Below are 14312 nucleotides of genomic sequence, written 5' to 3' on the forward strand. Positions count from 1 at the left end.
TTTCCATTAATGTCCTTTTTTTCTAAGAAATCGTTTTCACATAGTTTTCTCTGCCTAATTAGTTGAAACCTGTTAAACTATGCTTCACGTTGCACCAAAGTATTGTTGCGAATATTAGCATCACTATGATGTTAGTAAATAATCACAGCAACAAAAAAGCAAGCACATACTTACGTACATGAACACATTAAAGCAATCAGCCACACTTATCTAAAAGGCAACGAAGACTATTCCATACATAATCAGCAACTTGAAGCGAACATCTCATTTCACATACACATCGGCTAAGAGCAGAAGTTGTTGCTCACACATACACACGCATATAGCTAAATTACCAAGTATGAGATACAACTGTTCCAGAAGGCATGTTCGTGAAAAGTCTAGACCTTAGGAGAAATAAGCGAACGAGGCAACAGAGAATATAAAAGCAGCGTGATTTAAACACGCTATTAGTGAAGTATAATTGTTATTGTGAAGTACTACTCCCAAAGAGACATTAGATCAAATAATAGAGCTTATACCTTAGGCGTATCCGGCCAAAAAATCGCATGTCACATAATCAAGTTGTAATAAAAAAAAATTTTTTCGAGACCATCTCAAAACAAGCCTCAAATTTATGGCTATTCCTTTGCTGCTTTTTTATTCCACATGTAGACCCACCCAACGGCTGCATATATCATTTTTCCGTCTATATTTATCCCATTCGAATCGCTAAACTGTTGAATAAATAACTCCAATATTCAATAATGCAAAATGGTCTTTATTAGACTACTTTGAGGGTAGTTCACAGTAACCCTTACTTCCGAACTAATTGCGTGTTTAAATCAAACTGCTTACTGACTACTCAGCATGTGCTGCTTTTATACTCTCTGTTGCCTTGTCCGCATATTTCTCCAAATGTCTAGACGTTTCTCCTTTTAGAATCTACTACTTGGTCACCAGCCATATGCATGTGTATTTGTAGTTTATAGCCTCTCGCATAGTCATATGCATGTGTATATGTGAGTACTACTTCGGCTGATGATTACATGTGTTTGCGAGTATCTCTTCGTTGCCTTGTATGTACATACATATGTGTGTAAATGATGATTGATTTCTTTATGTACCAAGAGTGGCAGCTTGCTTTATTTTATAACCGCTTAGTGATGTGAGTATCACTTAGTGATACTAATATACGTCACAATATATTCTGTGTTCGAAGAAGATAAAAATTTAAATTTTATTTTCAATCGATTTTATTCGGTATTCAATGATATATATATATATACATAAGTTTGTTGTTGTTTCATATACAAACATATATATATATATATATATATATTGGATTTAGTTTTATAAAACATCTGTACATATTTAGTACTTACATATAAATAGTATGTACCATGTATTTAGTACTATTTTGGAAAATAAAATATTTCAGTGGTAAAAAAAGAAAACAATTCATAAGCATAAAAAATTAAATGGTATACTATTATATATAGCACATAAATATGTATATTTATTTGTAAACAAGTAGTTTACTTACAATGTGCACTAGACTCTATAGCTATATATAGTTTTTTTTTTACATTTTTCGATATACCTACATTCTTAGCAATTAATCGAAATAAAAGTCTCTTCCTGAGATAATAATATGTATGCCTCATATTTCAGAAAACATACGAAAAATGGGTAATACCAATTAAAAAAACTTTTTTTTCATATTTCGATTACGGAATATCGGTAGTAATTAAGGCAAGAACAAATTGGGCTATTTTGACAATATTTTCCGTAAAGTCTTGCAAATTTTATTTGGAAATGCATTCAATAATATTGTGCAATAATCAATTGTAGATATAACTTCGAATTCACATTTGATGTAATTTTTTGATAGCAAAATAAAGGTATAAAGGTGTTCCATTAAATGGTGACCATGATTCCAAAGTTTTTAAAATTAAAGTTTTATTGGGGAGAGTTAGTAAAAGGAAAATAATCAAAATAGAATATTCCAATTTGTATTATTTGGCTATGTAAAATATGTATATTGAAAGAAGTCAGAAAGGTAAGAGAACATATTGGTTACTTTTTAGTCTAACTGATAATATTTATTATTAAATCCTGAAAGTTTTATAACTTAAAATTTAATCGGGAAAAGAAGTATTCAATAATATTGTGCAATAATAAAATATTTTAAAGTAACTTCGAGTTCAAATTTCATGTAATTTTTTTATAAGAAAATATATTAAGGCATTCCATTCAATAGTAGTCATAGACTTTTCGAAGTTTTCAAAATTTAGATTTTGAGTGAGTAAAAAAAACCAAATAGAATATTCAATAATGATTTCGCTTTGTAAAATAAATAGTAGTACAAAATTCAGGTAAGCCGAAAGAGAGACATAAAAAAATCGCTACAAGCCAATATCGCGACAACACAATAACCCGACAAAGCAAAGTCCCAACAAAACACAATCCAGTTAAATTTTCTATAAAGGTGGTTAGCCACTGGGTCGAAATTGCATTTTTTTAAATAATGTCGAGATTATGCATGGTCAGAATTAGATAGTATCTGAATTACGAATGGTTGGTATTTGGTTATGTCTGGATTAAGTACTTCGGGATTATGGCTATTCGCATATGCAATGAGAGCACAATTGTGCTATGAAATGCAGACCCTTGATATAAGTCTAAACTGGTTAATACACGGGACACAAAAACAAAATGGAAAATGTTCCCACAATAATAACCGTCTGCCAATCCATATATGTAGAAGAATCTGCGGCGATATTATTTTTTTTTTTTGAAACGCACTAATGTGCAATCTAAATTTTACTAATAATTAATTTACAGACTATGGCAACAATTACCAGCTTTGGTATTTACTTATAAAAAAGATATATTGTATGCTTATGTACATTAGGGTGTGTCATTTATTTGCACAAATTTTTCTCTCGAAATTTGGAAGCCACCTTAAAGCAAATTGAATTATATCAGGCGCTTTGGCTAGATTGAGGGACGGTCAAAAAAGATCTTGCATAAATTGAATTTGTTCATATTGCTACCAGAAAATGTTAGACGCTTGCTGCACCGCATAATTTCTATTCGATTCGAACTTGCAATTTTTAAATGAAAAAGCGTTTTTATGAAAAAAGTTGTATATTTAAATTATTTATTCAGTAGTGGAACTCACTAAATATTTCAACGATGAACGCAGTCGTTAATTTGACTTAATGACAATTTACTTTTGCAGTATTTTTTTCGATACTAGTTTATCTTAATTTACAAATAAATAATGCCCGAACCAACGCTTTCTTCAAAAATACGTTATTTTACAGATTTCTGTGTAATAAAGGACACACAAATGTTTAAGTGTTGCCACCAATAATGTGAAGTAATGTGAAAATAAAACGTTTTTTAGTTTTCCTGTAAAGTTGTACATTTGTTGGTTGTTATGATTTAGGTGAAAAAATGTAAACGACCTATAAAATTTGGGTCTTATTTTTAAATTTCAGGTATGTCAACAAAGTTAATTGAAAAAAAAAAGTTGGAATATTTTTTTTTCGAGCATTCCATTTCGAACTTAAATAAATCTCAGCAGAAACCATTTGAACATATTCAACAAACATTTTATATATTCACAATTGACGAACTTTTTAAGAACTTGACATTTCAACCTATCTCTGTAAACGCCTTTTAAAAAACGCCCTATATCTGAATTCGTTCAAAGAGCGTCCTACTCCAAATTGTATTCAAAAACGCCCTCACATCTCAGAATTTAGTTGAAGAACTTCACATGACATAATATTCTTCAAAAAGGCAATACGGTTTGAGCCGAGTTAGGCCGTTAAGGTAACAACTTTTAGATTCAACCAAATTCTGAAATAGGGCTTCTTAAAAAAAAAATTCTAAGATAGGGCCTTTTCGAACTGGCAGCCGAGTCAGGTGTCGATATTCAATAATAAAACAAACAAAAAACCATAAATTTCCGGACACAGCAATTAAAGCAAAAAAAATTAAACACCCTAATATAACTCTAAACATTTTCGGAATTTCGTTTCCAAAGTATACATATAACTGTATAAGAACATTTCTAAATGTACCTATATACAACACTTTTCAACTTCTACATTCTTAATCTATATCCACATCATCGTTACCATCCAGCTCCCGCAAAATTTCATCGGAGCGTGTTATCAAACCAATCAACCTAAAATTCTCCTTAACCAAAGCAAAATCTTCCAATAATTTCAAATATTTTCGTGCTTCAGTACATGATTTGATTGGAGGCGCTATCGGTGTATTATTCCCAGGATGCTTTCGCTTATTCGCCAAACGATTTATAACAGCATCAGGAGCTTTTGTTAACGGCGGCAAAGGTGGAGTGAAACTTAATGACTTTGTTGTCATAGCCGTTAAATTGGCGGCAGGTATACAAGTTATAGCAGTCGTTGATGTGGGTAAACGCTGACGATCGCTACTTGAAAAGGGGACTAATGTTGCATGCGTTAAAGTGGGTTTTGGAGCTAAACGTGGTTCTGATGCAGACGCAGTCATAGATGCGCCAGCTGATGTGGTGGCTGTTGCAACAATTTTACCCTGAGTCTGTATAAGACGTCGCAAATTGGCTAAAGCTATATTCTCATCATCTGCGTGCTCGGATCCACGGTGTTCGTCTTTCTTCGTGAGATACGAAGATTTACTAGTAACCGGCGCAGTTGGGGGATTGCTGTTCTCATGGCATCTTTGTGCATCGTTAATTTTTGATTGCTTAGAAGTTTCCTTCTCTTGCTCTGCTTTTTTATTGTCATCATCATCATCATCATCCGTAACACATTCCTGCTTGACTTCTATAGGTTCTTCTTTGATTTCCTTTTTAACTTCTAACATTGGCATTGGCACGGCTGACTTCTCTGCATCTGTGGCGGGTGTAGCAGCTGTTGCCGATGTTGTTGCTAATGCTGCAGTTAACGCGTTAGCCGTGGCTGTACTTGCTGAGGCACTATCCGAGGCGCCTTGTTGCATACTCTGTGATTGAGCGATTGTCGCCAAAGGTATGATTGTCATTGTCATTGGTTTTGCGCCTGACACCTGACCAGCAGGTGTAATAGGCGTGGCAACTAGTACCTTTTGTGGCATACCTGCTACATTACCTTGCAAAGGGAGCGCAACCAGCTGACGCAGTGGTGGCAATTGTGGCGTTGGAACTTTGGGTAGCAATTGAGGTGAAGCAGATTTCATTCCATTATTGGAAGTAGAAATGACATTGGACGTTTTCGGGCCATCACTCGTACTTGTAGCACCTGTACGATTTACGACAGTATTTACGTTTACAGTTGCAAAGTTCGCGGTATAAGCGGACGCATTGCTTTTCGTGTTAGGGCCATCTCCGCTGTGTTTGAATTTTCCTCGTTTCGCCGACGTTGCTTCTGCTTTTATTTCTTTATCATCTTTCGTTTCTTGATTTTGAGTTTTCTCACCACTCCGTTCATCTCCCTTAATCTCTTGCACGTCATCTTCGTCGTCGTCATCATCTATGTCATCATGCTCATCCCCTTCAAAATCCTCGCCATCCAAATCTTCCTCACCCTCGACATTGTCATCATCGGACATCTGATTTCTATCACCTCCGTCGGGCGTACATTCGTTGAGTACATCCTTCATAACATCTTTGATTTGCACTGAATAACCTTGCGTATGCCCGATCTTTAACATTTTACTATCGGCTGTATGTATTTTGTAGGTATAACGAAATTTATCACACCAATCTTGATGGGGAAAGAAATTTTGCAAACCCATTGCGCTTTTGAATTGCAACGCTGTTTTCTGTATTAGGCCATCGGTTATCTGTATATCTTGATAGTAGATCATGCGTCTCAACCACTCATATACAGCTTTGCCCAGCATAGAGACACGCACAACTTTCATTTCGAGTGTCTTCGCATCGTGGCAACGTCGTGTCCGTTGCTCCCAAGCTTCTAGTATACTATCCTTTTGTTGTACTATGCGTTTAATTTGGTCGGGACTACAGTGAAAGATACGACCGACTCGTTTGTATACTGGCGATTTCTCGTATTCACGTATAGCTGCTACTTTCTCGTTGAGCGCGAGAACATTTTTACGTCGAATGCGATTGTCGTAAAGTATTTTTTCGTGAGTTGGTAGCGTTGGTACGGAAAGTGGGAGTTTCTATAAAAAAAAAAAAATTGAGGTTAGTTATCTATACATTAAGGGAATAAGGGAAATCAAAGTAAGAGTGTGACAATGTTTAAACCATATATGTTCTGTATTAAAATTATGCATTGGGGAAGCAAGACGAGAAGTCCCCTCCCTAAAAACAACGACCTTTTTTCTGGAGCAGCGCAACATTCCTCAACGCAACTGTTGTTGTTGCAGACTCTCTGAAAACCTATGGTGTCGGTAGCGGCAGTACCTAAAGAGAGAGATATGTATGTGCTCCCAATACTCGGTTACATTGTTAGGTCGGAGATTGATTTTAGCGAGCAGGCATGAGAGCCGAGTGGACTTATCATCAGCCGTCTGTGTCATGAGCAGCTTCTTCACGGCAAGCTTATCTTTTGTAACTGCTTGCGCTTCGCTGCACAGGGGCGACACATATCTGGCTGCCACAAGGTAATGGGACGATATTTTGGTCTTTCAGTGTGCGCATATAAAGTACCCTAGAACTTAGCATGCCATCGATGATGACGTGGTTGATTTGGTTTCGATCAGGAAACAGCCAAGTATTCAAGTATGTACATTTTACTGTACATTTACTGTACATTTTATGGGAACTAGCAGTGCAGATGACGATATATCCGGAAGCGGCGAAGTCAATCAGCTTCCATCTGTTGGGAGATATTAGATACATCGTGGGGGCTGAATTCTGCGACTGTAAGACCAAACACTCCTTTCTTGGCCACCCTGACGTTAAAGGGCAGTAATCGTTTGTATTTCTTATAAAAAGAGTCTGTACCCACCAAATCTTGGTCTTTTGTTCGTATCGCCACTGTAGTAGATGTTGCAAGCCTCTATTGTGCTTCCGTTAGAGTGGGTCTTTGGAGTGAAATAAAAGGGCGGAAGGATAGGAAGTTGTAATGAAAGAAAAACATATTTAAATATATAGAAGCCAAAGTTCTGACGGGAGGATCGAAAAAAGGTAACAGTGATTGTCAGAAATAGGAATTTATGGCGCACCGGAGCAACTGATGCGGAACGAGCCAGTGAAGGCGAAAACCTGTATTTATGATCCCATAGAACGTAACAACCTAACAATAAGCTATTGGACGCATAACAACATACATACCTCATAAACATATACATATGTACATACTTTTACTTACATTTTCACACTTCTGCGTTTCACCTTTATCTGCTGTTCCACCATTCACATCGTTAACCTCAGCAGAATTATCTTGCACTGCCTTTATTTTACTTGCATTCTGATTATTTGTCAACTTTTCGGGCTCCATCACCTTCACTGTGTCTACGCTTTGAGTCATTGCATGGTTATCACTATTGTTATTTTTGTTGTTGTTGCGAATGATATCACTTTGATTAATATCTGTATGCCTATGACCATTGCTACTAGTACTGCGCACTTTGAGGTGTCTTCTTTTGCCGCGCGACAATATATTTCGCAATGCTCGCACTTTTTTCGGACCCAGCGTGGATGAGGATGTCGTCGTACCGGCAGTTCTTATATTAGAAGTGGTCACCAATGACTGTGCTAGATGGACGGGCAGGCGCACGCGTCGACCTACACGACTCGTAGTCGTCGTCGATGTATTCGTGTTGGCGGTCGTAATTGTGCTCGTGTTGCTGTCGATTTTATTGAAATGCAATGCTGTGGGCGGGGGCGTTGTTGGGTCGCCTGTTCGACGACGTCGGCGTAAATTTTGGTGTTGGTGTTGTTGTTGTTCTGTCGGCGTTTCCGATGAGAACGCCGTGGTTGTTACTATTGTAGACGTCGTTGTGGCTGATTTTTTTACTTAATGTTTCGATTGAATTTCTCAAATCACTATCGCTCTCTGTTTCTGACGCTGCTTTCTTATCGTTGTTAGTATTTACATATGCTCTTGCTGTAGTTTGTTTTTTGTTGTTTGTGTGTCGCTTTGCATTCACAATTGGATTGCACTGAAATTTAGAAATTCAGAAGTTTAGTAAGTTGTTACATATGTATTTATTTAATACTAGTCTAAATTCGTATTCGTGCGTTACTGAACTTATGAATTATATACCCAGCTGTAGCTTCACTGAAAAAAAGAATGCGACTATATCCAGTTTTGATCTCTTTATATGGGTTGGAGTAATACCTTTGGTTTGAGCATGTCCTATGAAAATACCGATTGTCCCTGTTTATGCTTGAACAGGTAGCGTCCGCCTGGTCCTTTCTATACCCCTACGCGTACTGTCGGCCAGGTCCATTTTCTACTCTCCTTTAACACATTAAAGGTACTGTTGTACGACATGTCCACTTTTAACTTCTACGGATAATGTTGCACAGGTCCCCTTTCTACCCCAACGGTAATACTACCGATTTTATAGTTTTTTTTAATTCTAACGCAGTATTTTAAATTTGTCGTAGTGGTATTGTAGAAAAACCTATAAAAACAAATACCAAGAGAATGGAGCATAGGGAACTGGCTTTTTGTCTTAAATAATTTGTTTAAATTCCAGTTAATTTTTATTTTGTTGTGTCGAATATTATGATCACTAAGCGATAATACCATCACTAAGCCGATACTAAGCAGTCACTTGTAGGTACGTATGTAAACAAATCAATCATCATGTACACACATACATGCAAGGCAGAAGAGAGATACTCACAAATGCATGTCATCATCAGCCGAAGTAGTACTCACGTATATAGCTGGTAAACAAGCATGAAGTTCACGAAATTACTAGACCTTAGGAGAAATTGGTGAACGAGGAAACCGGGAGTATAAAATCAGCACAATCTGAGGCATGACTAAGCAGTTTGATTTAAACACGCAATTAGTTCTGAAGTATAAGTGTTATTTTGAAGTACTCTCAAAGTAGTCTAATAAAGACCATTTTGTATTACTGAATATTGGAGTTATTTACTCAACAGTTTGGCGATTCGAACGTTAGCAGAAGGTTTCAATTAAGCGGAATTTCCCTAAATTCGTTACATTATTTTACCCATTTCTTTGCAGTTTTTTTATTGTTCTTTAAAATTGAGTACATAAATTTCAGACTGAGTGTGATGTGGTGGTAGCGTGCTCCGCCTACCAGATCGAGGGTCCTGTGCTCAACTCCCGGGCAAAGTAATATCAAAAATTTAGAAAAAAGTTTGTTTTGCAAAATCTCCGAACGTATTTCTGCCATTAAAAGCTTCTCTGTGGAAACTCATACCTTGCGCATGCCGTTCTGAGTCGGCGTAAAAACATGTAGGTCCCGTCCCGCACATTTGTGGGAAAAATTAAACTAAAATCCACAAGGAGCACGACGCAAATTTGAAGAGAAATCTCTACGGAGGTTATGGAGCCTTGCATTTATTTTATTTATAATCCAAACTCTACCAGAGGGTCAAGAAGAAATCAATAGTAGCCCTCAGTAGACAATATATCCCGATATTTTTGTATATGAATTAGCAGTTAAAGCAAATAATTACCGGCAGGTTATCTATCCAATTCAGAATAAGCACCCCGACTTAACATTCTAAATTTGGGCATCAAGCCTGTACCCTAACGCCGCCATGGTACGAGAAGGATTTTGATTGCCTGCTATATAAACAAAACAAAACAAGTATGGAAGTCTAAGTTCGTGCTAAGACCATTATATACCCAGATGTATGATCTAACATACAAATGTATGAAGGGAACTTTATAAAAAAAATTTCACGAACATTAAGTGCTAACAAAAGTGTCCTAGTAACTCTTACCCGTAGGAACCTAGTTTTCAATGGAAGAAAGATATCTAGGAGTTACACGGGACGGAACTCTCACGTGGTATGCTCATTTAGATGCTACCTTAAATAAAACAACAAAAGTTTTGTGCGCCTGCACTTGACTCTATTGCAAAACATAAAGGATATACTGAACATTTAACGCTGTTATCAAACCATCTTCTATCTATATATATAAAAAGAAGTGTACATTTTGAGTGTCACTCCATAACTCGAGAACGGATAGAAAGATTGCCATGAAATGTTTAGGATAACTTAATAGGAACCCGAAGAGTGTTTGTGAAAAGTTTTTTTTTCGGGAAGTGGACCAGGGACCGATTTATTCTAAACTGTCGTATATATGGCTCGATTTGCCTGAAATTTGGTAGGTAGGTAGCGTTATATCTAGAATAAAATGTCGGATAATTTTTCTTCCGGGAAGTGGAACAGGATACATATTGGTGACTAGGGTCTCGAGAAATAGGACAAAAAGTGGACCCGGGCGCCCCTAGAATGTGTTTATACAATATGGATATCAAATGAAATCTGCTGATGAGTGCTTTAGTACAGGGTAGTTTTCATACCTATTGGTGACTAGGGTCCCGAGATATAGCCCAAAACGTGGACCCGGGCACCCCTAGAATGTGTTTATACAATATGGATATCAAATGAAAGCTGTTGATGAGTGCTTTAGTACAGGGTAGTTTTCATACCTATCGGTGCCTAGGGTCTCGAGATATAGGCCAGAACGTGGACCCGGGCACCCCTAGAATGTGTTTATACAATATGGATATCAAATGAAAGCTGTTGATGAGTGCTTTAGTACAGGGTAGCTTTCATACCTTTTGGTGACTAGGGTCTCGAGATATAGGCCAAAACGTGGACCCGGGCACCCCTAGAATGTGTGTGTATTTTGGATATCAAATGAAAGCTGTTGCTGAGAGCTTTTAAATAATTTTCATTGTGATATTCGATTTAGTCGCATCAACCTGGCAAAACTGATAAATATGCATGCGAAGCCGAAATAAAGACATGAATTAATAATACCTTCATATCTATTTACATACGTCATATTCGATTTGCCTGAATTTGGTATATAAATTTGCCTATATTAGTATTTCCGATGCTTTTTTCCGGGAAGTAGACCAGAGACGGACTGGGATTAGGACTGGGACTGAGACTGAGACTCGGAGTGGGACTGGAACAAAATACATACCACCCTCTGGGACTGGCAATAAGATATGGAGAAGAATGAGAAGAACTTGAGAGAAGAGAAAAGAGAGAAGGAGACTGAGAAAGAGATAGAATGAGACGAAGGTGGAGATAGATGAAGCGAAATATACGGAGGGAGGAGTGAATACAAAGATTAGGAAAAATTGTAGAGGGGCGAGGGAGAGTTAGACGGAAAAAGCTTATTAAAATGTATGCAGATATACAAATTTAGGGCAGAACAATGTCTGCCGGGTCTGCTAGTTAGTAATAAAAATAAGAAAATTCATAGAAGCCCCCATATTGCAACTACGCTCAGAATCTGAGAGAACTTTGAGGTATCTATTCTAGGCAGAATTCTTTGGGAAACAGAGAATCCATATACTGACCCTGACTCAGAAGTCTGGTTCACGAATGCATTAAAATTAGATCACGGAAAAGCGGGGGTTGGTATCTAAGGTCCGAGCTTCAAGAAATTGATACTAGTGGGATGCTACCTCACTTCATTTCAGGCTAGAGGAAATCAGTAATACCCCACTGTAGATAAAAGACATTAACCGCAGACCAATCTCTTTAGTGATTAGTCACAGGATTTTTTACAAGGCTACTATAAATATCTTTTCATTTTGGGCAATTTCAGATTTGAAAAGCTGCCACGCCGTGTTAGTTTCGAATTTTTAAAATAATCTTAAGTGGAATATCTGTCAGCTATCAACCAGATTTTCACGTTAAGTCCTGCAGAAAATCCACCATAAGAAAATCGACACGAGTCACATTTGCATGTCGTAAGAGGCAACTAAAATCCCCAACTCCGAATGTTCAAGGGGTAAAAAAATTGTTCCCGGGGCAGTCGGGCTGGTACCAAAAGGTGATTATACCAGATTTGTATCCGGCAAATGGCTTCCCACATACGCGAAACTCCTCTAAACATTCGGGAAGTGGTTTTCGGTTACAATAACAACAACAGAAAAGTAGAATGGCGCTTGGAGTATTCGATGAGCTCAAGTACCTATCGCAGTTAACCGGCCGTACACATCCCAATCAGATTGGATGAGAACAAATAATGACGAGAGTTGCACTTGGTCCACCAAGCAGGAAAGTAGCATAAGTCCTGGAAACCATCTCGTATTTGCCAAGAGGACGGAGATATTTTATAAGGTGGGTCTTGGTCTTTGATAGGGCTTTCAGTTTGGTCGTTGAGCAAACTTCTGGTAACAAAATTCGTTCTAAATGCGGTTTTAGTAATAAAAGTTACATATAACTATTACGATCCTTGCAAAAACACTACGGTAATCCATAAAAGGAAATCTTCTTTTACCTTAAATACTTTGTTTGGATTACATTTTATTTTTCAAATTTCATTTAAAGGGCTAATTAAACATCCTTAACCCTAACGTCATAGTCGTAACCATACCAATATCCATAACCATCTCCAATGTGATCGATTAATGGTGCCTTAACCCAAAAAGCGTGAAAATTTCATAAAAATGAAGAAAACGCAAACAATTACAACCATATCCACAAAAAATAAGTCTCTTAGTCATAACGTATCCAAAACAATGAATAAAATCTACAAAAAGTTATTAAATTCACCAACTCAAATATTTTTTTATGGTTATGGCGAGAAACCAAAAACCAATTGGTTGGCTATGGCGTTAGCGTTATGGTATGGCACCATTAATCGAATACATTGATGTCCATAAGGTAGGTTCGATCAGTCATTAATTGGCCCTTTACTAATCTCCTTTATTTTACAAATTTTATTGCAGAATTAGTTTTTTATTCCTTTAAATCGACTATGTAATTCTAGAACTGACCTAATCACAATAATACCCATAAGAGGCCGGTGGGGTTCAGTTATAACTCATTGTAGACGGAAGAGTTTAAACGCGGTCTACTCTTTTTATCGCACGATCTTTTGCAGCACAGTTTCTAAGAACAGCTGAGTATATTTACAAACACTAAAGCACTCTCATATATATATACATAGCTACTCTTACGTACACAGCTACGCACAATGCAATTTTAGTATGCAGAAACAAAATTTATACACATCACTCACACTACACCAACAATATTCCAATAAGAACAAAAAAAACTTTAAATGCGCACAAATTATTTAGTTTAAAAAATATATACATATATTGTTGCAGTTTTTCTACCCTACTCACCGTACTATCAAAACTTCATGTAGAATTGTGCTTGACAGCAAAACACCGCACCGCAGACGTCAGATTAAGGGTGAAACGGGCGTTGTGGGCGTTTGGTGTGATTATTACTATACTAAACGCACAATTTGTTTGTTTACACGTACTCACTATAAAGAACTTTTTCAACCAGATTGCCAGAGCTGTTCGTCCCAACTAGAATGTTGCGTTTGTCTAGAATCGGAAACAACCAGCCAGCCAGCCAGCGAGTCAGCGCCGCCGCTGTGCCGTTATAATCTTCACTCCCCGTACTCATCCAACATTGCCTCGTCGACTACAGCTGTAGCTGATTCTAGCGATGCCGTCTGCACCACCACCACATCTCTGTTCTAGAGTTTGTATGCCGCCAAGCAATGCGGAGAGCCCGAGAGCATTTTCACTATTTAGAACTCGAATTCAATAACCGCGTTGGTCGTCTCTTTGCGCTTGCTCTTTGTATAGCACCATAACAGCCCATAGTAAAATTATCGCTGTTTTTGGCGTGTTTCCCATTTTATTATTCTATTCAGCATGCATACATATATACATACCTACATACATTGTTGGGTGGTGTTGGGTGTTAATACTGTTGTTGATGTTATTATTCATCGTAATCATTTAGGTATATAAATTTAATTTCGTTTTCATTTGAGTTTTGGAAATTTCGCTTTCCTGCGCATATGCAGCACATTTCTCACCATCGCACTCTCAATTAGCCATTGTTCCAGCGTCTCGCGTGTGCCTCCGTTGGCCCATCAAACTATAGCACAGTTGTATGGTCATGGTCTTTGTTATTATGAAATGTGGCGTTTTTTATTTTCGTTTCTAAATTTTGTTCTTATATAAATTGTAGATGAGTGCCGTTGTTTGTCTTAAACTCATTTCATAGAAGCCAATGGACTTTTCACTTTGAATACTTCCAATAAACTTTATTAGTAGTACTGCAGACTAGGTAGTTATATTGAAAAGGTCAACATGCTGTATAGCAGGTTCGCAATTCTTTACTTTAGCTCAGAACTGCTAAGACACATTCA

The 14312-nt window shown here is 37.2% G+C and overlaps 1 protein-coding gene across 2 annotated transcripts; it reads right to left on the minus strand.

Annotated features, from left to right (window-relative positions):
* Positions 1 to 479: 479 nt before the first annotated feature.
* ebd1 (earthbound 1) lies at positions 480 to 13566 on the minus strand. Of its 2 annotated transcripts, XM_067786457.1 has the most exons (3): positions 13264 to 13566; positions 7317 to 8109; positions 482 to 6162 (listed from the first exon to the last, which is right to left on the minus strand). In XM_067786457.1, exons 2-3 carry the CDS (start codon positions 7473 to 7475, stop codon positions 4108 to 4110), a joined length of 2214 nt encoding a protein of 737 aa, XP_067642558.1. In that variant the 5' UTR covers positions 7476 to 8109; positions 13264 to 13566; the 3' UTR covers positions 482 to 4107. The 2 variants fall into 2 exon arrangements, with proteins under 2 accessions (XP_067642559.1, XP_067642558.1); XM_067786458.1 differs by lacking the exon at positions 13264 to 13566 and having other exon boundaries at positions 480 to 6162; positions 7317 to 7952.
* Positions 13567 to 14312: the final 746 nt, after the last annotated feature.

This window comes from Eurosta solidaginis, chromosome 5 (assembly GCF_040869045.1).
Source record: "Eurosta solidaginis isolate ZX-2024a chromosome 5, ASM4086904v1, whole genome shotgun sequence".
NCBI lineage: Eukaryota > Metazoa > Arthropoda > Insecta > Diptera > Tephritidae > Eurosta > Eurosta solidaginis.